Below are 25,437 nucleotides of genomic sequence, written 5' to 3'. Positions count from 1 at the left end.
AGTGGTGGCTCCATCCTGTGGGGGCCGTGTGCCCCACACTTCATGCCATGGTTGCCCTCCCTCAGTTTAGCAAGCTGCCTTTTACTCTTAAACAGGCAGACAAGGCACAGTCCTCCCCCAAAGCATCCACTACCTGCCAATTTCCTGGTCAGGGATTACTGACCACCACCTGTGTAGGTAGCTTTAAGTTCTCACTGCATCTCTTTAGCTCCAAGCACAAGAAGCCTCCTGGAGGGGATTTCAGCTCAGTCCGGAGGCCACAGAATTATCCTTCTTGGCCATCTCTCACAGGACAGACAAGGCGCAGGCCCATCCAGTGGCTGATGTTGCTTCCTTGGGCGGATGTCAGCTGGCTAGGCCTGGCTGGGGCCCAGCGCATGTGGCTGGTGCCAGATAGCTCTATCAAAGCATCAGCCCGAGGCTGGAGAGATGGCTCGGGAGCTAAGGCTCTTGCTTGCAAAGCCGAATGACTGGGGGTCGATTCCCCAGGACCCACGTAAAGCCAGATGCGCAAGTAACACATGCTTCTAGAGCTCGTTTGCAGTGGCAAGAGTCCCTGGCATTCTCTCTCTCTCTCTCTCTCTCTCTCTCTCTCTCTCTCTCTTACTATCTCTTTCTCTTTCTGAGCTTCTAAATAAAGAACAAGGGCTGGTGAGATGGTTTAGCTATTAAGGCATTTGCCTGCAAAGCCAAAGGACCCAGGTTCAGCTCCCCAGAACCCACATTAGCCAGATGCACAAGGGGGCTTATGCATCTGGAGTTCGTTTTCAGTGGCTGGAGGCCCTGAGCGACCATTCTCTATCTGTCTCTTTCTCTCTCTCTCAAATAAATAAATAAAAATGAAAATATTTTTTAAAGTAAATAACAAGAGCTGAAGGGATGGCTTAGTGGTTAAGGTGTTTGCTTGCAAAATCAAATGACTGGAGTTCTATTCCCCAGGACCCACATTAGCCAGATGCACAAGGGGGCGCATGCTTCTGGAATTTGTTTGCAGTGGCTGGAAGCCCTGGCGCGCCCATCCTCTCTCTCTCTCTCCCCACTTCTTTCTCTATCAAATAAATAAATAAAAATAAAGTATTAAATAAATAAATAGCAATATTAAAAAACAAAACCATCAGCCTGGCTGGCCCCTGTAGTTTCAGAGAGACCAATAAGGAACAGGTGTGGTGGTACACGCCTTTAATACCAGCAGTCCGGAGACAGAGGTAGGAGGATCACTGTGAGTTCAAGGCCAGAAAGACCAATAAGGATGTGTCTCCTTTTCTTCCATTTCTGGTCTGTCCCCAACCCTAGACATCTGCGGACAGGAGGGTTCTAATCACCCAAAAGGAATGGCCTAGAAATTGTGGTGCTGTCTGGAGGAAGTGCCACTTTCAAAGTGGGAACTTGCTGAGTGTGGTGGCACACGCCTTTAATCCCAGCACTCGAGAGGCAGAGTTAGGAGGATCACCGTGAGTTCGAGGCCACCCTGAGACTCCATAGTGAATTCCAGGTCAGCCTGGGCTAGAGTGAGACCTTACCTTGAAAAAAAAAAAAAAAAAAACCAAAGTGGGAACTTGCAGGTGGTGGTGGTGCACACCTTTAATCCCAGCACTTGGGAGGCTGAGGTAGAAGAATCAATCGCTGTGAGTTCAAGGCTAGCCTGAGACTGTATAGTGAATTCCAGGTTAACCCGGGCTAGTGCAAGACCCCACCTCAAACCCCCCCCCCAAAAAAGAGGGGAAGTGTCCAGTGTGGTATAAAAGGAGCCTAGATGGTAATCCATAACCCTGGACAGTCCAGCTCTAGCCTGCTGCCTAACAAGGCTCTCTTTGGCCCAGCCAGCAGACCTGTGGTCCTTCCTAGGCCCTCTGTTCAGATTCATCCCTGGCTTGGCCTGGGGAAGGGCAGTCCACTGCTGTCCTCCCTTTATCCTTGGCCGTGTTGGAAACAAAGGGGCCGGATGTGACTACTCACCAGAGACTGGCGATAGCTGTGCAGCAGGAAGCAATCACAGGGCCGATGGAGGAAGCGTTGGCCCGTTTGGGGTTTGACACTGCACGTGGTCTCCATCTGGCCTTGGAACCTTTGCCTCTTGGCAAGCTTAGAGGAACAAGCTGACCATTCCCCTGCCCTGCGCACACACACACACACACACTCCTGCAGTCCTGAGAGAAGCAAAGGTGGAAAGGGGCTGCTTGTCTGAATGCCATCATCGGGTACAAGCCATGGACATGAGGCATGGCATGATGTGGCAAGGGTTACCTGGAGCCCAACCACAAGGGAGAGCGCTTAGAAGAGATGTGAGCAGGAATGGTCTATGCTGGCATTTGGGGTGGGGGGAGGAAAGTCCCAAAATTCTATTCCCAGGAGCTGTACCCACCAAGTCAGGACAATGATGGCAAACCCCCCTCCCCTTTGGACCAGACCCAGGATGGAGATTCCTCTGGGGCCAGAATTGGTACAGGATCATGGCCTGGAGAAGCTCTAATGAGACACAAATTGCTGGACTCTAGCAATGTTAGAATCATGGGGTGTGTTAGCATGGACTCCGCTCCCTGCACCCCACCCACCCATGTCAGCGGCGCCTGGCCACCTCATGGCCGGACGGAGTCTGTGCCTTGACCACAGCTCCCTCTCTCACCAGCCTCCTTCTATGGAGAGAACCACCTGGAGGTGCCCATGCCCACAGCCCTGACCAGCATAGACCTGCAGCTCGAACTCTCCACGTCTCAGCCCGAAGCCTTTCTCCTCCTGGCAGCAGGTCAAGCTGACCATCTGTTACTCCAGCTCGACTCTGGACGCCTGCAGGTGAGTGCCACCCCTGGGTTTCCTTTTCTAGTTTAGAATGCCCCCCCCAACTTGGCTGTATAGCCTTGTTACAAGTCACCCGCACCTTGGGGTCTCTCCACTGTGCGTGGAACGGTAGCATCCCAGAAAGTGTAAGCCCCTGGCACGCAGGCTCTGTCCGCCGACCGTCTCCAATCTCGCTTCGCCTCACAACCAACTAGCTGGTCGGACTGCTTCCTTTCCTCAGCTGTGGCATCATGCTGGACTAACTGCACTGCCTGTCTCTCCCTTCCCAGCTCTCACCCCTCCTGGACATCTCTATTCTGTCCCCCAGGAAGGGGCCCCTGCTGTTCACCTGGCCTCCGTCCTCTCCCTTGAGCTCCCACATCTCCCTAGGCATCCCTCGGCATGGCAGGGCCATCTGTCACGGTAACAGTGCCAATACCACCTGCCACCAACCCCTTGTTTTTTATTGCATGCTTTAAGACAAACTTTATTAGCAAGGAGTCTCCCGGCTCGCTCATGAGTCCCCTCATGAGCAGCTGGAGAATGCAGTGTCTTTAAATTTTATTTTATTTATTTTGTATTTATTGGGGGCAGAGGGGGCATACGAGGCTCTCTTGCCACTAGAAGTGAACCCCAGACACATGTGCCACTTTTTACATGCAGCAAGTGCCCTTAATCACTGAGCCATCTCTCTAGCCCCAAGCCCAGTATCTTTTTAAAAAAAAAAAATTACTTTTATTTATTTATTTATGAGAGACAGCAAGAGAGAGAATGGGCACGTTAGGACCTCTAGCCACTGCAAATGAGTGGGTACTGGGGAATCAAACCCGGGTCCTTAGGTTTCCCAGGCTAGCGCCTTAAGCACTGAGCCATCTGTCCAGCCCAAAACCCAGTATCTTAATACAGACCTGGACCCATCTGCTCTCACAGTCCCTGGGGACCGGAGCTTATCTGCTTTCTGTGGCCTCTCAGGGCCACAAGGTGCAGTTCCACTCCTCCCACCAGGAATGGTGATGCTTACGTAACAGGGACGCCCATGCTTGGATTCCCAAGGCCCTGCCACTCCTCCGCCGCCATGTGTTTGTGGGACGCCACCCCAGAGCTGGTTCTGGTGTCCAGGTCATGGAGGATTTCCAGCCCAGGCAGGGAGCCTTCTCTGCTGGACCTTCCAAACACACAGCATGTCACTAAATCCCCGTCCAAGCTATGTTGTCCTACTGAGGAGACGGGGCTCATCAAAAGATTCCCAAATACCCATCACTCCAGAATTTTGTACAGTCCAAGGTGCATTTTCTGGCACTGCTCACCCTAGGGAAGAGGGGAAGGATGAAAATATCTAAGGTGGTTCTTTCAGAGAGCTTGGTATAAGCCCTTGGTGAGCGAGGATCATATCTGAGTCACATCAGGACCTTGAGTCCATCCAGTTCATTTGTAGCAGTGTTTAGACATAAGTGAAGCAGGGATGGAGAGATGGCTGTCTCTCCTGCAAAGCCCAAGGACCCAGATTTCATTCCCTAGTACCCACGTAAAGCCAGATGCACAAGGTGGTGCATGGACCTAGGTCTAGAATTCATTTGCAGTGGCTAGAGGCTCTGGTGTGCCCATTCTCTCTCTCTCTCTCTCCTCCTTCCCTCTTTCTCTTCTCTCTCTCAAATAAATAAATAAGCAAGTACTTTAGAAAGAAAAAGAAATGATGTAGGCATGGTGGTGGCACATACCTTTAACCCCAACACTGGTGAGGCTGAGGTTGGAGGATCACTATGAGTTCGAGGCCACCCTAAGACTACATAGTGAGTTCCAGGTCAAACTGGCCTAGAGCAAGACCCTACCTCAAAAAAAAAAGGGGGGGGGATACTGAAGAGATGGCTTAGCGGTTAAGGTGTTTGCCTGCAAAGCCGAAGGATCCTGGTTCAACTCTTCAGGACCCACATTAGCCAGATGCACAAGGAGGCACATGCATCTGGAGTTCGTTTGCAATGGCTAGAGGCCTTGGCGTGCCCATTCTTTCTCTCTCAATATCTCTCTCTCTCTCTCTCTCTCTCTCTCAAATAAATAAACAAATTTAAGAGAGACAGAGAGAGAAAGAGGCAAAGAGAGAGAGAGACAGAGAATGGGTGTGCCAGGGCCTCCAGCCACTGCAAACGAACTCCAGACACATGCGCCCCCTTGTGCATCTGGCTAACGTGGGTCCTGGGGAATCGAGCCTCAAACTGGGGCCCTTAGGCTTCACAGGCAAGCGCTTAACCATTAAGCCATCCCTCCAGCCCAAAATATATATTAAAACACACACACACAAAAGCCGAGCATGGTGGCACATGCCTTTAACCCCAGCATTCAGGAGGCAGAGGTAGGAGGATTGCTGAGATTTGGAGACCACCCTGAGACTACATAGTGAATTCCAGGTCAGCCTGAGCTAGAGTGAGACGCTACCTCAAAAAAAAAAAAAAAAGAAAAGAAAGAAAGCCAGCCAGCCAGCCAGCCAGGTGTGGTGGTGCATGCCTTTAATCCCACCACTTGGGAGGCAGAGGTAGGAGAACTGCTGAGATTTGGAGGCCACCCTGAGACTCATAGTGAATTCCAGGTAAGCCTGGGCTAGAGAGAGACCCTACCTCAAAAAACCAAAAAAAAAAGAAAGAAAAGAAAATAAAAAGAACAATGGCAAGGAGAGGAGTGGGATGGGATGGGATGGGAAGGTCTTGTCTTAGCCCCTTTCCCAGGGGACTGCAAATGTGGGAGACCCACTGTGCTTTTGTAGGGTAATAGATCCAAGTATCACCACCACCCTTGATCTCCCTTGTCACCCTCCCCACCCCAGGTCAGACTTGTCCTGAGCGAGGAAGAGCTGAGGCTGCAAACCCCAGCAGACATACCGCTGAGTGACTCCACCCCCCACACCGTGGCCCTCACTGTTTCCGACAGCTGGGCTACACTGTCCATCGATGGACGGCTGAACACGTCTGCCCCAGCCCCAGTGGCCCCCCTTGAAGTTGCCTATGGGCTCTTTGTGGGGGGCTCTGGGAGGCTTGGACTGCCCTACCTGAAGGGGGTCAGCAGGCCCCTGAGGGGCTGCCTCCACTCAGCTACCCTCAATGGCCGCAACCTCCTCCGTCCGCTGACCCCTGATGTGCACGAAGGTTGTGCCAAAGAGTTCTCCGCCGGTGACGATGTGGCCCTGGGCTTCTCTGGGCCCCACTCATTGGCTGTTTTCCCTGCTTGGAGCACTCAGGAGGAAGGCACCCTACAGTTTACCCTCACCACATGGAGTCAGCAGGCACCCCTGGCCTTCCAAGCTGGGGGCCAGCGGGGAGAATTCATCTATGTGGACATATTTGATGGTCACCTGCGGGCTGTAGTTGAGAAGGGCCAGGGCACCGTGTTACTCCACAACAGTGTGCCAGTGGCTGATGGGCAGCCCCATGAGGTCCTCGTGCACATCGACGCTCACAGGTTGGAAATCTCCGTAGACCAGTACCCAACACGCACTTCCAACCGTGGCGTCCTCAGCTACCTGAAGCCCCGGGGCAATCTCCTCCTTGGGGGGCTGGACGCAGAGGCTTCTCACCACCTCCAGGAACACCGTCTGGGCCTGGCACCAGGGACTATCAATGCCTCCCTGGTGGGCTGCATGGAAGACCTCAGCGTCAATGGGCAGAGGCAGGGGCTCCGGGATGCCTGGCTGACCCGCAACATGGCAGCGGATTGCGTGTCCGAGGAAGAGGAGTATGAAGAAGAGGCCTACGGCCCCTACGAAGCTTTCTCCACCCAGGCCCCAGAGGTCTGGCCAGCCGTCCAGCTGCCAGAGCCGTGCGTTCCTGAGCCACAGCTGCCTCCGGTCTTTGCCAACTTCACCCAGCTCCTGAGCATCAGCCCACTGGTGGTGGCCGAGGGTGGCACGGCCTGGCTGGAGTGGCGACACGTGCAGCCCACGCTGGACCTGACGGAGGCCGAGCTGCGCAAGTCCCAGGTGCTGTTCAGCGTGAGCCGCGGGGCGCGCCACGGGGCGCTGGAGCTGGACATCCCGGGGGCCCAAGCCCGGCAAATGTTCACCTTGCTGGACGTGGTGAACCGCAAGGCCCGCTTCGTCCACGATGGCTCCGAGGACACCTCTGACCAGGTGGTGCTGGAGGTGTCGGTGACGGCTCGGGTCCCCGTGCCCTCGTGTCTGCGGAGGGGCCAAACGTACGTCCTGCCCATCCAGGTGAACCCGGTCAACGACCCACCCCGCGTCATCTTCCCGCACGGCAGCCTCATGGTGCTCCTGGAGCACACGCAGAAGCCGCTGGGACCCGACATCTTCCAGATCTACGACCCAGACTCTGCCTGCGAGAGCCTCACCGTCCAGCTCCTGGGGGGCTCCGCCAACGCCCCTGTGGAGCATCGAGACCGGCCTGGGGAGCCGCTGGCCGAGTTCTCGTGCCGGGAGCTGGAGGCGGGCGACGTCGTCTATGTCCACCGCGGTGGCCCCGCGCAGGACCTGACGTTCCGAGTCAGCGACGGCATGCAGGCCAGCCCCCAGGCCACGCTGAAAATCGTGGCCGTGCGGCCGGCCATTCGGATCCGCCACAGCACCGGCTTGCGCCTGGCCCAGGGCTCCGCGGCGCCCATCCTGCCCACCAACCTGTCGGTGGAGACCAACGCCGTGGGGCAGGACGTGAGCGTGCTCTTCCGAGTCACCGGCACCCTGAAGTTTGGGGAGCTGCAGAAACAGGGGGCAGGGGGCGTGGAGGGCGCCGAGTGGTGGGCCACGCAGGCTTTTCACCAGCGCGACGTGGAGCAGGGCCGGGTGAGGTACCTGAGCACGGATCCCCAGTACCACACCCAAGACACCATGGAAGACCTGGCCCTAGAGGTGCAGGTGGGCCAAGAGACCCTGAGCAATCTGTCCTTCCCCGTGACCATCCAGAGGGCCACAGTGTGGATGCTGAGGCTGGAGCCACTGAACACCCAGAACTCGCATCAGGAGGCCCTCACCCCAGCCCACCTAGAGGCCACCCTGAAGGAGGAGACAGGCTCGCGCCCCCATACCTTCAACTACGAGCTGGTTCAGGCACCCAGGAAAGGCAACCTCCAACTTCAGGGCACAAGGCTGTCAGAAGGCCAAAGCTTTAGCCAGGATGACCTGCAGGCCGGCAGGGTGACCTACGGGGCCACCGTACGGGTGTCTGAGGCAGCTGATGACTCCTTCCGTTTCCGTGTCACAGCTCCACCACATTTTTCCCCGCTCTATACCTTCCCCATCCACATCGGGGGTGACCCGGACGCTCCCGTCCTCACTAACGTCCTCCTGGTGGTGCCTGAAGGTGGAGAAGGAGTCCTCTCAGCTGACCACCTCTTCGTCAAGAGCCTCAACAGTGCCAACTACCTCTACGAGGTCATGGAGCAGCCCCGCCATGGCAGACTGGCATGGCGGGAACAACGGGGCAAGGGCACCCCAGTGACATCTTTCACCAATGAAGACCTGATGCGTGGCCAACTGGTCTACCAGCATGATGACTCTGAGACCACAGAGGATGATATACCTTTTGTGGCCACACGCCAGGGTGAGGGCAGCGGTGACGTGGCCTGGGAGGAGGTGCGTGGTGTCTTCCGAGTGGCCATTCAGCCTGTAAATGACCACGCCCCGGTGCAGACCGTCAGCCGCGTCTTCCACGTGGCCCGGGGTGGACGGCGGCTGCTGACCACGGATGACGTGGCCTTCAGCGATGCGGACTCGGGCTTCTCCGATGCTCAGCTGGTGCTGACCCGGAAGGACCTCCTCTTCGGTAGCATTGTGGCCGTGGAAGAGCCCACACGACCCATCTACCGCTTCACTCAGGAGGACCTCAGGAAGAAGCAAGTCCTCTTCGTGCACTCAGGGGCCGACCACGGCTGGCTCCAGCTGCAGGTGTCCGATGGGCAACACCAGGCCACCGCCATGTTGGAGGTCCAGGCCTCAGAGCCCTACCTCCGGGTGGCCAATGGCTCCAGCCTTGTGGTCCCTCAAGGGGGCCAGGGCACCATTGACACAGCTGTGCTCCACCTGGACACCAACCTGGATGTCCGCAGTGGATATGAGGTCCACTACCACGTCACAGCTGGCCCTCACTGGGGACAGCTGCTCCGGGCTGGCCAACCAGCCACAGCCTTCTCACAGCAGGACTTGCTGGATGGAGCCATTCTCTACAGCCACAATGGCAGCCTCAGCCCCCATGATACCCTGGGCCTCTCTGTGGAAGCAGGACCAGTACACACAGATACCACCTTACAAGTGACCATCGCCCTAGAGGGCCCCCTGACCCCATTGCAACTAGTCCATCACAAAAAGATCTATGTCTTCCAGGGGGAGGCAGCCGAGATCAGAAAGGATCAACTGGAGGTAAGAAGCGGGAGGTGATGGGCGGGGTCAAGGACTAAGTAGAGAGACATGACTGTGTGACTGTGGTGGGCTGTGGGATTTAGGACTGCGAGTGCCTTGGGAATGCACCTGCCTGTGATGTGGTCCCACAGGTCTTTGGAGAGTCCGTTAGATATACATCTACCTGTGAGGCTGGCATCTCCTCATATATACCCATGAGTCTGTGCTGTAACTAACCTTGCAGAATCTGGGCTCCAGCCAGACCCACAGAATCTCTGACGTGGAGCCTGAGAATCTGTATTCCAGTTAAGTCCTTGGGAGGTTATCATGGCTACCGCACTTTGAGGACTGCTGCCTCTCAGATCCTTGTGCCCTCAGCTCTTTCCCAGACCCTACATCAATACAATGAGCGTCTGTGAAGGGACTTCGAACCACCCAGGGCCACCATAGGCCATGCAGCAGGCTCATTGACTTGCTATGTGACTAGGCTGGTCCCTTGTCCTCTCTCTTGGCCTTATTCTCCTCACCACCAATTTCTGAGATCCTTCTGGTTCTGGGTTCCTGGACTTTTGGGCAGAACATGACTAAACATGTCCGATGTCAGGAAGGGCCCATGCTGGAGGAGGTAACATTTGAATCATGCTTTGAAAAATACAGGGCTATCGATAGCAAAGACCACGGGATGTCATATTCCAGGCAAAGGGAACGTTCCTTGCAAGGGCATAAATCAGAAGTGTGTGTGTTGAGGGGTAGATTTTGGACCTCCTATGGCTAGATCATCACAGAAGAGGAGTACCTAAGCTACCTATAGGCTGGACCTTCCTTTAAGGCCTGGAGGTTGGGGGTCTGTGCTTCTGGAAATGGTAGGGGCGCCCTCTTGTGGTAGGCCCTCACAATAGCAGGATTGGGAGCGAAAGGTCCCAGGCACAAAGTAGCCTGTGAGGCCGTGTGTGTGTGTGTGTGTGTGTGTGTGTGTGTGTGTGTGTGTGTGTGAGAGAGAGAGAGAGAGGGGGGGGGGGATTTGAGCCTGAAGAGGCCATGTGTGTGTTAAGTTTAAACCCAAGTGTGCACGAGAAGCAATGTCTTGAGGGCAGGAAAAGCATATGAAGCTTGAGCCTGGTCTCCTTGCTGAGAGCCTCAGCAGCCTCCCCTGTGACCCCACGTGTCCCCACCACCTCTGTTGACCAGGCAGCCCAGGAGGCGGTGCAGCCGGCAGACATCATTTTCTCAGTGAAGAGCCCTCCAAGCGCCGGCTACCTGGTGATGGTATCACATGGCACCTCAGCAGAAGAGCCGCCCAGCCTGGACCCCGTGCGGAGCTTCTCCCAGGAGGCGGTGGACACAGGCAGGGTCCTCTACCTGCACTCACGCCCCGAGGCCTGGAGCGATTCCTTCTCCCTGGATGTGACCTCGGGCCTGGGCACCTCCCTCGAGGGTGTCCGTGTGGACCTGGAGGTGCTACCCACGGCCATCCCGGTGGAAGCGCAGAACTTCAGCGTCCCTGAAGGTGGGGCCCGCACCCTGGCCCCCCCGCTGCTCAGCATCACTGGTCCCTTCTTTCCCACACTGCCGGCCCTTGACCTGCAAGTGCTTGAGCCGCCACGGCATGGGGCCCTACAGAGAGAGGACCAGCCGCAAGGTGGGACCCTCAGCACCTTCTCCTGGAGAGAGGTATGGCTATTCGGGAGACCCCGGGGGCTGCAACCCAGCTCTGGGACTTCTAGTCCAGGAATATGCACAGACGGGAGACAGGAAATCAATGCCTTATGTCTTCATCTTCCTCTGGGAGATGGCACCTACCGTCCCCACCTCCCAATCATGGAAGCTGGGGTCTGAAGGAGTGCGTCTCCTTATGCACACAATAGCAGGGCGTAAAAGGGTATTGGGCCAGGCATGGTGGTGTACGCCTTTAATCCCAGCACGCAGGCAGCAGAGATAGGATGACTGTGAGCTGTGAGCGGTGAGCTAAGGCCACCCTGAGACTCCATAGTGCATTCCAGGTCAGCCTAGGCTAGAGTGAGACCCTAACTCGAAAACAAAAAAAAAAGTGGAGATTGGGCCCAAGGCCTCTAATAAGTTCACAGCCTGACAGCTGCCCCTGGCTCTGCCTATAGGTTGAAGAGCAGCTGATCCGCTACGTGCATGATGGGAGTGAGACGTTGATAGACAGCTTTGTCCTGGTGGCTAATGCCTCGGAGATGGATCGCCAGAGCCACCCCGTGGCTTTCATTGTCAACATCCTACCAGTTAATGACCAACCCCCCATCCTCACCACAAACACAGGCCTGCAGGTAAGCTCACCCGTGGGACCACCCGTCCCCCTGCTCCTGGAAAGAGGCCAGGGTCCCTTCCTTCCCTCTTCTCCTCTGAGCCTCCGTTTCCTTCTCTGTAAAATGGGCTCACTGTCGCATGCCTTACTAGGTTGTTGGGAGGAAGTCTGTGGTTGCGTTGAGAACGGAACACAGTGGTGAGGTTTTGTTGTTGAACACTTACATATATGTACAGTGGACTGCCTCATGAATGGCCGCGCTTGGCCTTGCTGTTTCCCAGAATCACCTGTAACAGAAGGCTTTTCCTCTGACTCACGACCAAAGCACCTGACAAAATTTCTTAGAAGCCCTAAAGGGTGGGCTTTGGAGGAGGGGGAAGCAACGTAACTGCTGGTGACAGGAGCTCTCCACGCTCCTGCTTAGAGCAGTGACAGGCATAACAGGCATAAAGACTGAGACCCACACAGAGATAGGATAGAACTCCATGTTCACAAAAAAAAAAAAAAAAAAATACTAGTGGAGGGCTGGGGAAATGGTTCAGTGGTTAAAGACGCTCGCCTGCAAAGCCTGATACCCCAGGTTCAATTCTCCAGTACCCACGTAGAGCCAGATCACAAAGTGGTGCATGTGTCTGGAGTTTTGTCTGCAGTGGCTGGAGGCTCTGGCACACCCATGCTCACTCTCTCTATGTTTGCCCCCCCTCCCAAAAATAGATAAATATTTTAAAATACTCTTACTTATTTATTTGCAAGCAGAGAGAGATAGAGAAAAGAGATACAGAGAGAATGGGCATGCCAGGGCCTCCAGCTACTGCAAACAGACTCCAGATGCATGGGATAGTTTTTGCATCTGGCTTTACCTGGGTACTGGGGAATCAAACTAAGGTCTTTAGGGTTTGCAGGTAAGCACCTTGACTCCTAAGCCATCTCTCCGGCCCAAATAAAATATTTTTTAAGTTTTTTTTAATATTATTTATTTGAGAGCTACAGACACAGAGAGAAAGACACATAGAGGGAGAGAGAGAGAGAGAGAATGGGCGCGCCAGGGCTTCCAGCCTCTGCAAATGAACTCCAGACGCGTGCGCCCCCTTGTGCATCTGGCTAACGTGGGACCTGGGGAACCGAGCCTCGAACCAGGGTCCTTAGGCTTCTCAGGCAAGCGCTTAACCGCTAAGCCATCTCTCCAGCCCTTAAGTTTTTTTTTTTTAAATATTAGTGGAAGCCGGGCATGGTGGCACACACCTTTAATCCCAGCACTTGGGAGACAGAGGTAGGAGGATCACCGTGATTTTGAGGCCATCCTGATACTACATAGTGAATTTCAGGTCAGCCTGGCTTCAGCAAGACCCTTCCTTGAATATATATATAATTATGTATATAATTATATATATATAATTAGTGTAGCAGGAAGGGTGCAGCTTGACAAGACCACACGACATAATAGTGAACGGACCAGGCTTTGAATGCCAGCTTCTAAGATATAGACTAACCACCAGCAAGAGGTGTGGAAAGTTCCAAAGGAGGGTTAGGACGGTCTGTGCTGCTAAGTCTTTTGTACTATATAATGCACCTGTGGGAGGTGGCTGGGTGGAGATACCAGCCGAGGAGTGGAACTTAAGTCTAAATACACTAAAGGATACTTAGGAACACGAGCCAAGAGTGCCATGTGGCAGGATGGCCACCAGGTGGTGCCATCTACCCATGTTTGCTCCCAGGAGCCCAGCTCTGAAGCCTGGGACTGTGGGAGGGAAAAGACCCGAGATGCCCAGAGACATATATATATATATAATTTATTTATATATTTTTATATATATATTTATTTATATATAAATGTAGGAGGGTCCCTTCCATAATGTGGCCCCAATGACAGAGCCTGCATGACATGAAGCAGGGCCCAGGAAGAGCACCTACCCTGCTCCGAGTCAGGCTTGAGGGTCTCCTTCATTCTACATGGGGAGGCTCCTGGGCTTCTGTGCTTCTGCCTCTGCACCTCCTGCCCAGCCCTCAGCTGACAGAATACATTTGTTTCCTTTTTGTGTTTTCTTTTTTCCAGGTAGGGCCTCGCTCTGGCCCAGGCTGACCTGGAATTCACTATGTGGTCTGAGGCTGTCCTCAAACTCACAGTGATCCTCCTACATCTGCTTCCTAAATGCTGGGATTAAAGACTTGCACAACCATGCCCGGCAATTTCTTATTTTTTTTTTCCAGGTAGAGTCTCACTGTAGTAGCCCAGGCTGACCTGGAACTCACTATGTAACTCAGGGTGGCCTCGAACTCATGGCAATCCTCCTACCTCTGTCTCCCGAGTGCTGGGATTAAAGATGTGCACCACCACGCCTGGCTGGCTGAGAACATTTTTTTTTTTTTTAAGTCTCCTGGGTAGGCCAAATCCACTATTCTAGCAGTAGAGAAGGGAGACCCCTGCCCTTCAGCAAGACAGACAAGTTGGCCAGGACTGGGGGGGGGGGTCTCAGGGAGGAGAAAATTTGGTGAGAGTGGAAACAGGGGTCTTCCCATGTAGAGAGTAGTGATCTGGCCTTGAAGAGCCCGCGGAGTTGGGATAGCTGGAGAAGAGAGAGCCTGAGGCTAGAGCACCAGGGGAAGGAGAGAGCCCAAAATGACTCAGGGCCTCGGTGCAGCAAGTTGGGGCGCCAATGGCAGCCCCAGGCAAGAAGGAGGGGGACAGGTGGGGATAGAATTTTCACAGGACTGTCTCCCCAGATCTGGGAGGGGACCACTGTGCCGATCCCTCCCGAAGCCCTCAGGACCACCGACAACGACTCAGGGCCCCAAGACCTGGTCTACACCGTGGAGCAGCCCAGCAATGGCCGGGTCGTGCTGCAGGGGGCGCCAGACACCGAGGTCCGGCGCTTCACGCAGGCCCAGCTGGACGGGGGGCTGGTGCTGTTCTCACACACAGGTGGGTCCGGGGAGGGATCTTCATAGCCTAGAGGGATGCCCCGAGGGTAGGGCACCATCTTTGGGCCAGTGGGGACCCAGCTTCATTCCTGTGCTCAGGAGCCCTGGATGGAGGTTTCCACTTTGACCTCTCCGACGGTGTGCACGCCTCGCGTGGGCATTTCTTTCGCGTGGTGGCCCAGAAGCAGGTGCTCCTGTCGCTGGAGGGCAGCCGGACACTGACGGTCTGCCCGGGTGAGTCTGCCCAACCCGGCCATGCCTGCCCGCTGGGCAGAGCTGAGGGTGGCAGGGGGCGGGGATTGCCTGGGTTCTCATCCAAGGCTGACAAGGGCTCCTTCGCCCCCTTTTACAGAGTCCGTGCAGCCGCTCAGCAGCCAGAGCCTGAGAGCCAGCTCCAGCTCGGGCACCGATGCCCACCATCTGCTCTACAGGGTGGTCCGGGCACCCCGGCTTGGCCGGCTCTTACATGCCCAGCAGAACGGCGCTGGAGAAGCCCTGGTGAACTTCACTCAGGCCGAGGTAAGGACCCCCCCCCCCTCAGCCAACGTGGAGATCCCACGGGACCTCAAGCAGTGAGTGCAGATACATCACTGATGTCACTGTGGCCCGGGTGTTCTGTGCCCTGCTCCAGGAGCCACCAGATAGGGTGCAACAAGGGGAGACTTTGGTCAAGGAACTCAGAGAGGGGCCAGGGAGACAGCTCAGCGAGCAAAAGAGCCTGTTCTACAAACAAGGATCTGAATTTGGATCACCAGCATCAGGGTAACGCTGGGCACCACCGTGGCTGAGGAGGCCGAGCAGGAGAAGCCCTAGGGCTCGCTGAGCAGTCTACTGGATCAGTGAGCTCCAGGTTCAGGGTGAGACCCGGTTTCAAAAATAAGGTGAAGAGGGCTGGAGAGATGGCTTAGCGGTTCAACGCTTGCCTGTGAAGCCTAAGGACCCTGGTTCGAGGCTCGATTCCCCAGGACCCACATAAGCCAGATGCACAAGGGGGCGCACGCGTCTGGAGTTCGTTTGCTCTCTCTCTCTCTCTCTCTCTCTCTCTCTCTCTCTTTCTGTCTCTTGCTCTCAAACAAATAGATAAAATTTAAAAAACAAAAAGTGAAGAGAGCCGGGCATGGTGGCACATGCCCTTAATCTCTGCACTTGGGAGGCAGAGGTAGGAGAAGTGCTGTGAATTCAAGGTCACTCTGAAACCACATAGTGAATTCCGGGTCAGCCTGAACTAGAGTGAGACTCTTGCCTTGAAAAACAAAGAATAAATAAATAAATAAAATAAGGTGAAGGCGTGGTTGGAGGGATGGCTCAGCAGTTACAGGTACTTGCTCTGTAAGCCTACCAACCTGAGTTTGATTCCCCACACCCATATAAAACAGTGCACACATGTCTATAATCCCATCGAGCCTACAGTAATGGAAAAGCAGAGCCAAGGAAATTCTGAAGCTCACAGGTCAGCTAGGCTGACTTTCTCAGCAGCATAAAAACAGTAAGAGAGAGGGCTGGAGAGATGGCTTAGCTGTTAAGGTGTTTGCCTGCAAAGCCTAAGGACCCAGGTTTGACTCCCCAGGACCCACATAAGCCAGATGCACAAGGTGGTGCATGCATCTGGAGTTCATTTGCAGTGGCAAGAGGCCCTGGTGTGCCTATTCTCTCTCTCTCTAATAAAAAAAATGAAATAAAATATTTTAAAACAAGTAAATAAATAAAGACAAAGCCAGGAGTGATGACACATGCTAATCCCAGCACTCAGGAGGCAGAGGTAGGTGGATCGCCATGAGTTTGAGGCCACCCTGAGACACAAATTCCAGGTCAGCCTGGGCTAGTGAGACCCTACCTCAAAAACTAAAAAAAAAAAAAAAAAATGACCAATTGAGAAAGACACCTGATGTTGACCTTTGATCCCACCACCCACACATGTGCACACATACCCACACACACTCCAAGTGCCCACATGCATATGAACATGTGAACATGCTTGCACCCACATGTATCCCATACACACAGAAAAGGAGAGACTGGGAGAAGACTGGAGCTCAGAGAGCTGCAGGACCCAGAGCAAGGATCAGTCAGATTCAGGGCAGCTGAGTAGACCAAGCCACCCATCAGAGCCACCCCAGGGCAGAACCGTCCCAGGGCACACCAGGGTCACTGGCCAAAATTAGTACTCTCAACCAGGCATGGTCCAGCACCTGGGAAGCCAAGGTAGGAAGATTACTGTGAGTTTGAGGCCACCCTGCGACTACATAGTGAATTATATAGGTCAGCCTGGGCTAGAGTGAGACCCTACCTTGAAAAAAACAAAACAAACAAACAAAATTACAAAAAAAAAAAAAAAGTCTTTAAGAAAAACTTGAAACAATCTACATCAAGAGTAACTTATGGGCTCTTTTGCTTTGATCAAGAAAACAAAAGTAGTCATGAGTTCGAGGCCACCCTGAGACTACATAGTGACTTCCAGGTCAGCCTGGGCTACAGTGAGGCCCTATCTAAAAAACAAATAAATAAATCAGAACTCGATCTTGGAGGCAGACTGCACTGCTGGATGGTGAGGCTTTGTGGGCCACGTGCCAGTGGGGCCATCAGCCACCACCTCACCTGGTGTCCTCAGGTCTTGTCCCCACAGGGACACTGCGTGCAGGAGCACCTCGGCCCTTCCAGAAGGGAGAATAGCTCGGCCAGTTAGCTCTGGGTGAGGAAAGGTCTCAGGGGAGCTGACTGTTCACTCAGGAACTATTCCAGCACGCTGATGCTGCTCCCAAAACCTCCCACGGGGGTCCAACCTTGAAAACTGCTGAGCACACTCCAGGTCCTTTTCCAACCCTTCCCCCACCTCATCCCAGGGGCTTCCTGGGCCCTGCAAGCTCCTTCCCCAACAGAGTGTAAGCTCCCTCCTAGGAAGAATAGGAAAAGCCAAGTCCTTACTCAGCAGGTGGTTCAGAGAGAGGAGGGGGTAGCTTGACTGATGTGAACTAAGGTGCCTCAGGTCTGTCTCATCAGCACCGCGTGCTCTCTTTTCTCCTGGACATCTAGCATATGCTAGGGCTCCTTCCTGTCCCCTCCCCCAAGAGGCCAGTGGCTGGGGCAGCTGTATGCCCCGAGTCACGGGGAGCCTTATCATCAGATGCCAGGAAAGGGAACAGAACAGCAATAAGGCCACGAGTGTCGTTCCCACCCCACCCCCCATTCAGCAATCACCCATCATTAACCCAGAGTTTCTCCCCACACCCTACCACATGAAGGGCCAGACTGCCTGGCCACCAGGGGGCCAGGCTGGCAGTGCCACCCAGAGAGTCTGGGAAGAGGCCACGTGGCAAAGACACCCTCCTCCTTCTCCTCCATGGGGAGGGGACAGGGCAGGACTATGCAGTGGCTTTATAGTACCATGGTCCTGCAAGACTCTGGACAGGGTAGGGCAGAGCTCAGGACCTGCCAATTTGCAGACAAGGACATGCTTATGGGGGTCAGGTAGCTTCATTCAGCACACAGGGCTAGTAAGACACAAAACCAAGACTAAGCCTTTGGACTGCTCATCTGTGATGCCTTCCACCTAAGGGTGCCACCTGCTCCCCACAGCTTAGAGGATTCCCTACCCAAACCTGGCCTACATTTTGCCCATATTCCCGCCCAGAAACTTCTTGTTCACAAGAGGATTGCCAGCCAGGCCGATGGCTTCCACACCCTCTGTCGGGAACCTCCATTCCCTTCCTGCCTAAGAGTTAGGATTGACAGTCCTCTGTCCTTTTGCGTACATCTGGCCTGCAAGTGTGTTCTATTTGGCCACACACTGCATTTACTATTTTAACAGTTGTCAGCACTGCTTAGGAGATTTTACACAAACGTGATTCTCTGATTCTTTTCGGCTTTTAATATACTTTATTTACTTATTAGAGAGAGAGAGGGAATGGGTGCTCCAGGGCCCCCAGCCACTGCAAACGAAGTCCAGATGCATGTGCCACCTTGTGCATCTGGCTTACGTGGGTCCTGGGAATTGAACCGGGGTCCTTTGGCTTTGCAGGCAAAGGCCTTAACTGCTACGCCATCTTCTCCAGCCCTGATTCTCTGATTCTTAAAAGGCCTCTTGTAGCAAATTGCAGGAGAGCAGCTACCTCCCCGGCATAGGATCTGCGCCCGCATAGACAGCTCACTTCTCCCTCAGCACAAGGCCTGCTGCGCTATTCCGGACTCTTAAGAGTCTCTGTGCTTCATTTCTGCTTTACTATTGCACAAGTTTGCCTTACTAAAAGGAAAAACATTTCTTGTGTCTCCTAAAAGGAAAGGGGAGGGGGCAAAAGATAAGGCACAGGAAACATTTAGATATGGGGGGAAGGAACAGATTTCTTTATGAAAAAGAAAAATATTACTTGGGGTTCAGCATCGTAAGTTTCCCTAAAGAGCAAATGTAGTTGGCAAGGGGTCTCTGTGGGGTGGGGAGGTTGAGATCACGGGAGTAACGAGGTCATAACAGCGAGCCGTTACGTGAGAACAAGAGGGAGCTGACAAGCCAAATGCATTGGCTCACACCAGCCCCTTGGAAGGCTGAAGCAGGAAAATATCTTGAGCCTGGGAGTTTGAGGCCAGCCTGGGCAACACAGTGACCTAACCTCATGTATTTTTTTTCTTTTAAATATTTAAATATTTATTTATTTATGAGAGAGAGAAAGAGCACATAGCAAGAGAGAATGGATGCACCAGGGCCTCTAGCCACGGCCAATGAACTCCAGAAGCATGCGCCACCTTTTTGTGCATCTGACTTTACGTGGGTACTGGGGAATTGAACCAGGGTTCTTAGGCCTCACAAGCACGTGCCTTAACCACTAAGGCATCTCTCCAACCCTAAGCGTACATGTTCAAAGACTCACTCTGGCTTCTATATTACAAAGGACACACCACAGAGGCATTGGGCAGGGGCCAAGGCTGATACAGTCATCCTTAGGTGGAAACTGTGAGAATCCAGGCAGGAAGTGGGTGGGAGAGGAGCCAAGGAGGCCTCCGGGGTCTCTCCTGAGCCACTGGACAGCACAGTTGTGTCACGATGCTGGGGACTTGGGAGACAAGTCCATCAGGTCCGTCTAGGCCTGTGGCATTTGAGATGTCCATCGGACGTTCCCCACGAAGCTGCTGAGAACACAGGTGGACCTCTGAGCCTGGGGTCCAGCCGAGAGTGTGAGTGGACTGCTCTGGAGATCCAAATAAGGACCACTGAGGCCCTGAGGCTACACAAGTCAGGGACCATGCTGGGAGTGAAGAGCCGGGTGCGAGGGAAACCCAGAGTAGAACATTCCGGAAGCTCCGCTGAGTCGAATGGTCCTGAGCAGTCAGTGAAGCCTAAGACCCAGTCCCTGGATCTAATGCGGGGGGGGGGGGGGGGGCGGGGTCACTAGTGTCCTTGGTGAGAATAAATAGGTGATACCATGAGAAAAGCGCCTGAATGGAGCAAGCTGAGGAAGTATGGTGACCATGGAGACTACTGGTGAATTTTTTTTTAATATTTTATTTCTTTATTTATTTTAGAGAAAGAGAGAGAGTGAAGAGGTGCGCCAGGGCCTCCAGCCACTGTAAATGAACTCGTGACACGTGCGCCCCTTGTGCATCTGGCATACGTGGGTCCTGGGAAATCAAACAGGGGTCCTTAGGCTTCACAGGCAAATGCCTTAATTGCTAAGCCATTTCCTCAGCCCTATTAGTGAATTCCGCTGCCAAGATAGGCAGTGGAAGGGGGAGGAGGCAATGCTGGAAGAAAAAGCAAGCTCTATGTAACAAAAAGGTGATGCACTTTGAGGGAAAGGTAACACATCAGGGGGAGAAACCTCTGGAAGTGGCATCTTTGGTAGGCAAGAGAGGATGAGAGCCATAGCAAAGGACAGACTGGCTTTACTTTATTTTTATTTTATTTATTTATTAGAGAAAAAAAGAGGCAGAGGGAGGGAGAGAAAGAGAATTGGGTGCACCAGGGCCTCCAGCCACTGTAAACCAACTCCAGACGCGTGGCATGCTCCCCTTGTGCATCTGGCTTACGTGAGTCCTGGAGAATCGAGGCAAACACCTTAACTGCTAAGCCATCTCTCCAGCCCAAGACTGGCTTTAAATGGAAGCATAGATAGATGACTAAAGAGCTGAGGAGGTCGGCCATAGTGGCACACGCCTTTAATCCCAGCACTCAGAAGGCTGAGGTAGAAGGATCACCGTGAATTCGAGGCCACCCTGAGACTACATAGTGAGTTCCAGGTCAGCCTGGGCTAGAGTGAGACCTTACCTTGGGGAAAATTTAAAAAAAAAAAAAAAAAAGACCTGAGAGGATTTGAGCAGCTATCAGAGCTGGGGTTTCTGGCTCGAAAGCCCAGCTCTTCCCTGCCACACAGTAGCTTAATGGTGACAAAGAAACCTGGGTCGGTCCAACCACAGGAGCCCAGAGCAAGGCTAGGTGGCTAGACACCAGGGTGTGTTAAAGAGACCAGAATGGGGCTGCAGAGATGGCTTAGTGGTTAATCGCTGTAAAGCCTAAGGACCCCCGTTCGAGGCTCGATTCCCCAGAACCCACATTAGACAGATGCACAAGGGGGCGCACATGTCTGGAGTTCATTTGCACTGGCTGGAGGCCCTGACGCGCCCATTCTCTCCCTCTCTCTGTCTATCTGCCTCTTTCTCTCTCTGTCTGTCGCTCTCAAATTAAAAGTACCAAAAAATAAAAATAAAAATAAATTTTAAAAAGAGACCAGAATGCCCAGTAAAGCTGGGCGTTGTGGCACACTCCCCACTCTCAGGAGGCAGAGGTAGGATGATCACTGTGAGTTCGCAGCTACCCTGACACTACATAGTAAATTCCAGCTCAGCCTGGGCTAGAGTGAGACCCTTCCTCCAAGATACAAACAAACAGAGTGCCCAGTGTCCTGCTGAGACCTGGTAGAGAGCTATCGGCTGGACCTGTCTGTCACATCCACCCATGATGTCGCCTCCAGGTGTATGCTGGGAATGTTCTGTATGAGCATGAGATGTCCTCTGAGCCCTTCTGGGAAGCCCACGACACTATAGGGCTCCTGCTGTCCTCACCACCTGCCCAGGATGTGGCTGCCACCCTTACTGTGGTTGTATCTTTCGACGCGGCCTGTCCCCAGCGTCCCAGCCGCCTCTGGAGGAACAAAGGTAACGTGACGAGGTGGCAAAGTTGAGGAGCAGGGAGAGGCCCCTAGAGGAGGGACACAAGCTTCTGTCTTCGCCCCAAGACTTTGGGAAGGCATTAGGGCAGGCGGAAGAGGGACACTGACATCAGGGGGAGACACAGTCCTTGTTCTCCCAGGGGCAGTGTGATCTACTGTGAAGCACAAGCTTGTCCTGGGGTGTCCCTTCTGAGGGCCCATGGCTCTTCTTCCAACAGACTGGCCCATCAGTGCCTATCTCACCCTTAGGTCTCTGGGTCCCAGAAGGCCAACGAGCCAAGATCACCGTAGCTGCCCTTGATGCCTCCAACTTCCTGGCCAGTGTTCCAATGCCCCAGCGCCCAGAACATGATGTGCTCTTCCAGGTCACACAGTTCCCCACCCGGGGCCAGCTGTTGGTGTCCGAGGAGCCCCTCCACGCTGGGAGGCCCCACTTCCTGCAATCGGAGCTGGTAGCTGGGCAGCTGGTGTATGCCCACGGTGGAGGGGGCACCCAGCAGGATGGCTTCCGCTTCCGTGCCCACCTTCAGAGACCAATAGGGACCTCGGTGGCGGGACCCCAAACTTCTGAGGCCTTTGCTATCACTGTGAGGGATGTGAATGAGCGACCCCCTCGGCCACAGGCTTCCATCCCACTGCGGCTAACCAGGGGTTCCCGCGCCCCCGTCTCTCGAGCCCAGCTGAGTGTGGTGGACCCAGACTCAGCTCCGGGAGAGATTGAGTATGAAGTGAAGCGGGCACCCCACAATGGCTTCCTGAGCCTGGTGGGGGGCAATCCAGGGCCGGTGACCCGCTTCACCCAGGCCGACGTAGATGCCGGGCGACTGGCCTTCGTGGCCAATGGAAGCAGTGTGGCCGGCACCTTCCGGCTCAGCATGTCCGACGGGGCCAGCCCCCCACTGCCTATGTCCCTGGCTGTGGATGTCTTGCCATCTGCCATTGAGGTGCAGCTGCAAGCACCCCTAGAAGTGCCTCAAGCTTTGGGGCGCGTCCCACTGGGCCGGCAGCAGCTCCAGGTGGTGTCCGATCGGGAGGAGCCCGATGCAACCTACCGCCTCACCCAGGGGCCTGGGTACGGGCAGCTCTTGGTGCGTGGCCAGCCCGCCTCTGCTTTCAGCCAGCAGCAGGTCGACCAGGGGGAGGTGGTCTTTGCCTTCACCAACTTCTCCTCCCCTCACGATCACTTCAAAGTCTTGGCCCTGGCCAGGGGTGTGAATGCATCGGCCACCGTAAACGTCACCGTGAGGGCTCTGCTGCACGTGTGGGCAGGTGGGCCGTGGCCCCAGGGCGCCACCCTCCGCCTGGACCCCTCCGTGCTAGATGCCAGTGAGCTAGCCAACCGCACGGGCAGTGTGCCTCGCTTCCGGCTCTTGGCGGGACCTCGGCATGGCCGTGTGATTCGCGTGGCCCAGGCCCGGACAGAGCCCAGGAGCCACCAGCTGGTGGAGCATTTCACTCAGCAGGACCTGGAGGAAGGGAGGCTGGGGCTGGAGGTTGGCAGGCCAGAGGGGAGCTCCCCTGGCCCAGCGGGTGACAGCCTCACTCTGGAACTGTGGGCAAGGGGTGTCCCACCTGCCGTGGCCTTGCTGGACTTTGCCACCGAGCCTTACCACGCAGCCCGGCCCTACAGCGTGGCTTTGCTCAGTGTCCCCGAGGCGGCTCGGACAGAAACGGGGAAGCCACAGGGCAGTACCCCCATGAGTGAGCTGGGCCCGGCGGCATCCAGCCCAGTGCCCACCGTAGCCAGGAGCGGTTTTCTGGGCTTCCTCGAGGCCAACATGTTCAGCGTCATCATCCCCGTGTGCCTCGTCCTCCTGCTGCTGGCGCTCATCTTGCCCTTGCTCTTCTACCTCCGCAAACGCAACAGGACAGGCAAGCATGACGTCCAGGTGCTGGCGGCCAAGCCTCGCAATGGGCTGGCCAGCGGCGACACGGAGACCTTCCGCAAGGTGGAGCCGGGCCAAAACATCCCCCTCACGGCAGTGCCTGGCCAGGGGCCCTCGCCGGGAGGCCAGCCCGATCCAGAGCTGCTGCAGTTCTGCAGGACACCAAACGCCGCTCTCAGGAATGGCCAGTACTGGGTGTGAGAACTGGCCTGGGTTCAGATGCTGCCCGCAACCGAGGACCACAGCTTCCATGCCCTGAGGATTGCCCCAGAGCAAAAGAGACCTGGAGATGCCAGGGGTGGAGGGCGCTGGGAGATAAGACTTGGGGATGCTCGACAGAGTGGAGTCTGGAGTGGGAACCCCCCCTCGACTCACTCAGAGTTGGAGAACCAGGGGGGCCAAGGCGGGCGGCAAGCTACCGTGAGCCCCCCTGCCTAAACTAGAGTGACATCCTAGATGGGTTAGGACTCTGGCGCCTGGGTCTGTGACCTTGGGTAAGTCACACCTGATCCACGTTGCCAAGACAGGAGAAGAGGGTACCCTGGGCTTTCCAGCCCAACCTAGGCCTCCCCCTTATCTCTGCCCTAGAGCAGTGAGAACTCTCTCAGCCTTTGGTGTTCTAGGGGATGAGACTTCATAGAGCAGAGCAGAGGGTTATCCAATAGATTAATATATTCAGGGTACAGGGTGGGTGGTTTGCTCTGGGGATGGTTTATTTAAAGCAAGAAAGCTATTTGCCATGGTGCTGGGGTAGCCAGGCCTGGTGGAGCCCATCAGGTGTGAGTCTGAGGAAGGTCTGAAGTCGGTGCACCCTCAGGGCCCCACCATGAAGCATTCGTGGGCAAGCCCGGAGCAGGCTGGACTGGGAGTGTGGAGGGTCACCGCGGTGGCCATGTCCCCCTGAGGACTAGGGAACAAGCGAGTTGGGTGCACTTGGCCCCGTGGAACCTGGATAAATGGTGCTTTGGCGTCTCTAGACAACTGTGCATTGTTTGTGTCTGTCTGTGCCCTGGGCCCTTATCCATGACAGCCTCACTCCCCTGGGGCAGGCCATCTGACCCAGCTTCATGGAGGGAGGGGTAGACAAAGCCGGGTGAGGCTCTAAATTTCCACCTCCTGGGGCAGTCCCCAAATCCTCTGCCCTAACCTATGGAAGCAGAAGGGCCATTTGTTGAGATGAGACCAAAGCCCTTCCTTCCACCAAAAAAAAAAAAAAAAAAAAATTTCAGGGAAAACAACAAATAAAAATAAATGCTCCCATCCCTAGCCTTCCTAGCCTGGATCTCTACACAGCTTTCCTCCTCACCCACTTCCGAAGTGGTTGGGGCAGCAAAGGTGAGGGCGGGAGGGGGGGGGGCGCTTGAGGACAGACACCAAGGCTTAAAGACACCTTGGCAAGAAGGATTCAGGTGCCACTTCGCCGCCTGAAGACTTTTCCAATGCTGTCTTCACTCACCAAGGTGCTTCTCGCAGGCAGGGGAAATGGCACGGACCCACCAGGAAAGCCAGATGGGCCGTGAGTGGCAGAAGCTCCTGGCATTTAGCTGGAGATGGGGTTCAACCTCTGGACCCTGGGCCCTCCACTCTCAGCAGCTTCTGCAGGAAACCTGGAATCCAGGTGTATGTCACTAAGAGATCCCCAGAGGAATAGGGGAGGACCAATGGGTATGGGCAAGAGGGCTGAGGAGAAACCAGCAAGGCTCTTCATGCCACACTGAAAGGCACTGCCCCCTAGAGGATGGACAGGGCCTGTACACTTGGAAGTGACCCTGGCCCCTCAAAATGGTCTGAACCCTGGGCTCCCAGCGCTACTTTCCTTTCATAACCCTGCTCTCTCCAGCGCCCTCAGGTTAAGGAGATCCAGCCAAGGGTGACCCCAGGCCCCTCTGCCAGGAGGTCAGGTGTTGGATCCTCAGGGCCTTGATATCTGGGGCCAGTCTCTACTCAGGGTGACCAGTTTCCCTGAGAGTGTAAGCCGAGATGGGGGTGACAAACCCGCCAGACGGGATCTGCCCTCATCTCCACCCAGAGGATTGACAACACCCTCTGTTCACATAGCCTGGCTAGCTTGCCCTGCCCCCCCGGCGCTGGTACTGGCTG

At 54.9% G+C, this 25,437-nt stretch overlaps 1 protein-coding gene across 1 annotated transcript in view; it reads left to right on the top strand.

The window, feature by feature from the left end:
• Positions 1–24,313, top strand: part of Cspg4 (chondroitin sulfate proteoglycan 4) — a 47,029-nt gene extending 22,716 nt beyond the window's left edge. Inside the window, exons 2-10 of the mRNA XM_045161099.1 lie at positions 2,627–2,790; positions 5,591–9,130; positions 10,298–10,780; positions 11,224–11,400; positions 14,100–14,298; positions 14,397–14,531; positions 14,650–14,816; positions 21,254–21,437; positions 21,701–24,313. Coding sequence (XP_045017034.1) covers positions 2,627–2,790; positions 5,591–9,130; positions 10,298–10,780; positions 11,224–11,400; positions 14,100–14,298; positions 14,397–14,531; positions 14,650–14,816; positions 21,254–21,437; positions 21,701–23,538 — 6,887 coding nt within the window. The 3' untranslated portion in view covers positions 23,539–24,313. The remainder of the gene's footprint in view (positions 1–2,626; positions 2,791–5,590; positions 9,131–10,297; positions 10,781–11,223; positions 11,401–14,099; positions 14,299–14,396; positions 14,532–14,649; positions 14,817–21,253; positions 21,438–21,700) is intronic.
• Positions 24,314–25,437: the final 1,124 nt, after the last annotated feature.

This window comes from Jaculus jaculus, chromosome 10 (assembly GCF_020740685.1).
Source record: "Jaculus jaculus isolate mJacJac1 chromosome 10, mJacJac1.mat.Y.cur, whole genome shotgun sequence".
NCBI lineage: Eukaryota > Metazoa > Chordata > Mammalia > Rodentia > Dipodidae > Jaculus > Jaculus jaculus.
This window is presented reverse-complemented; position numbering and strand designations above follow the sequence as displayed.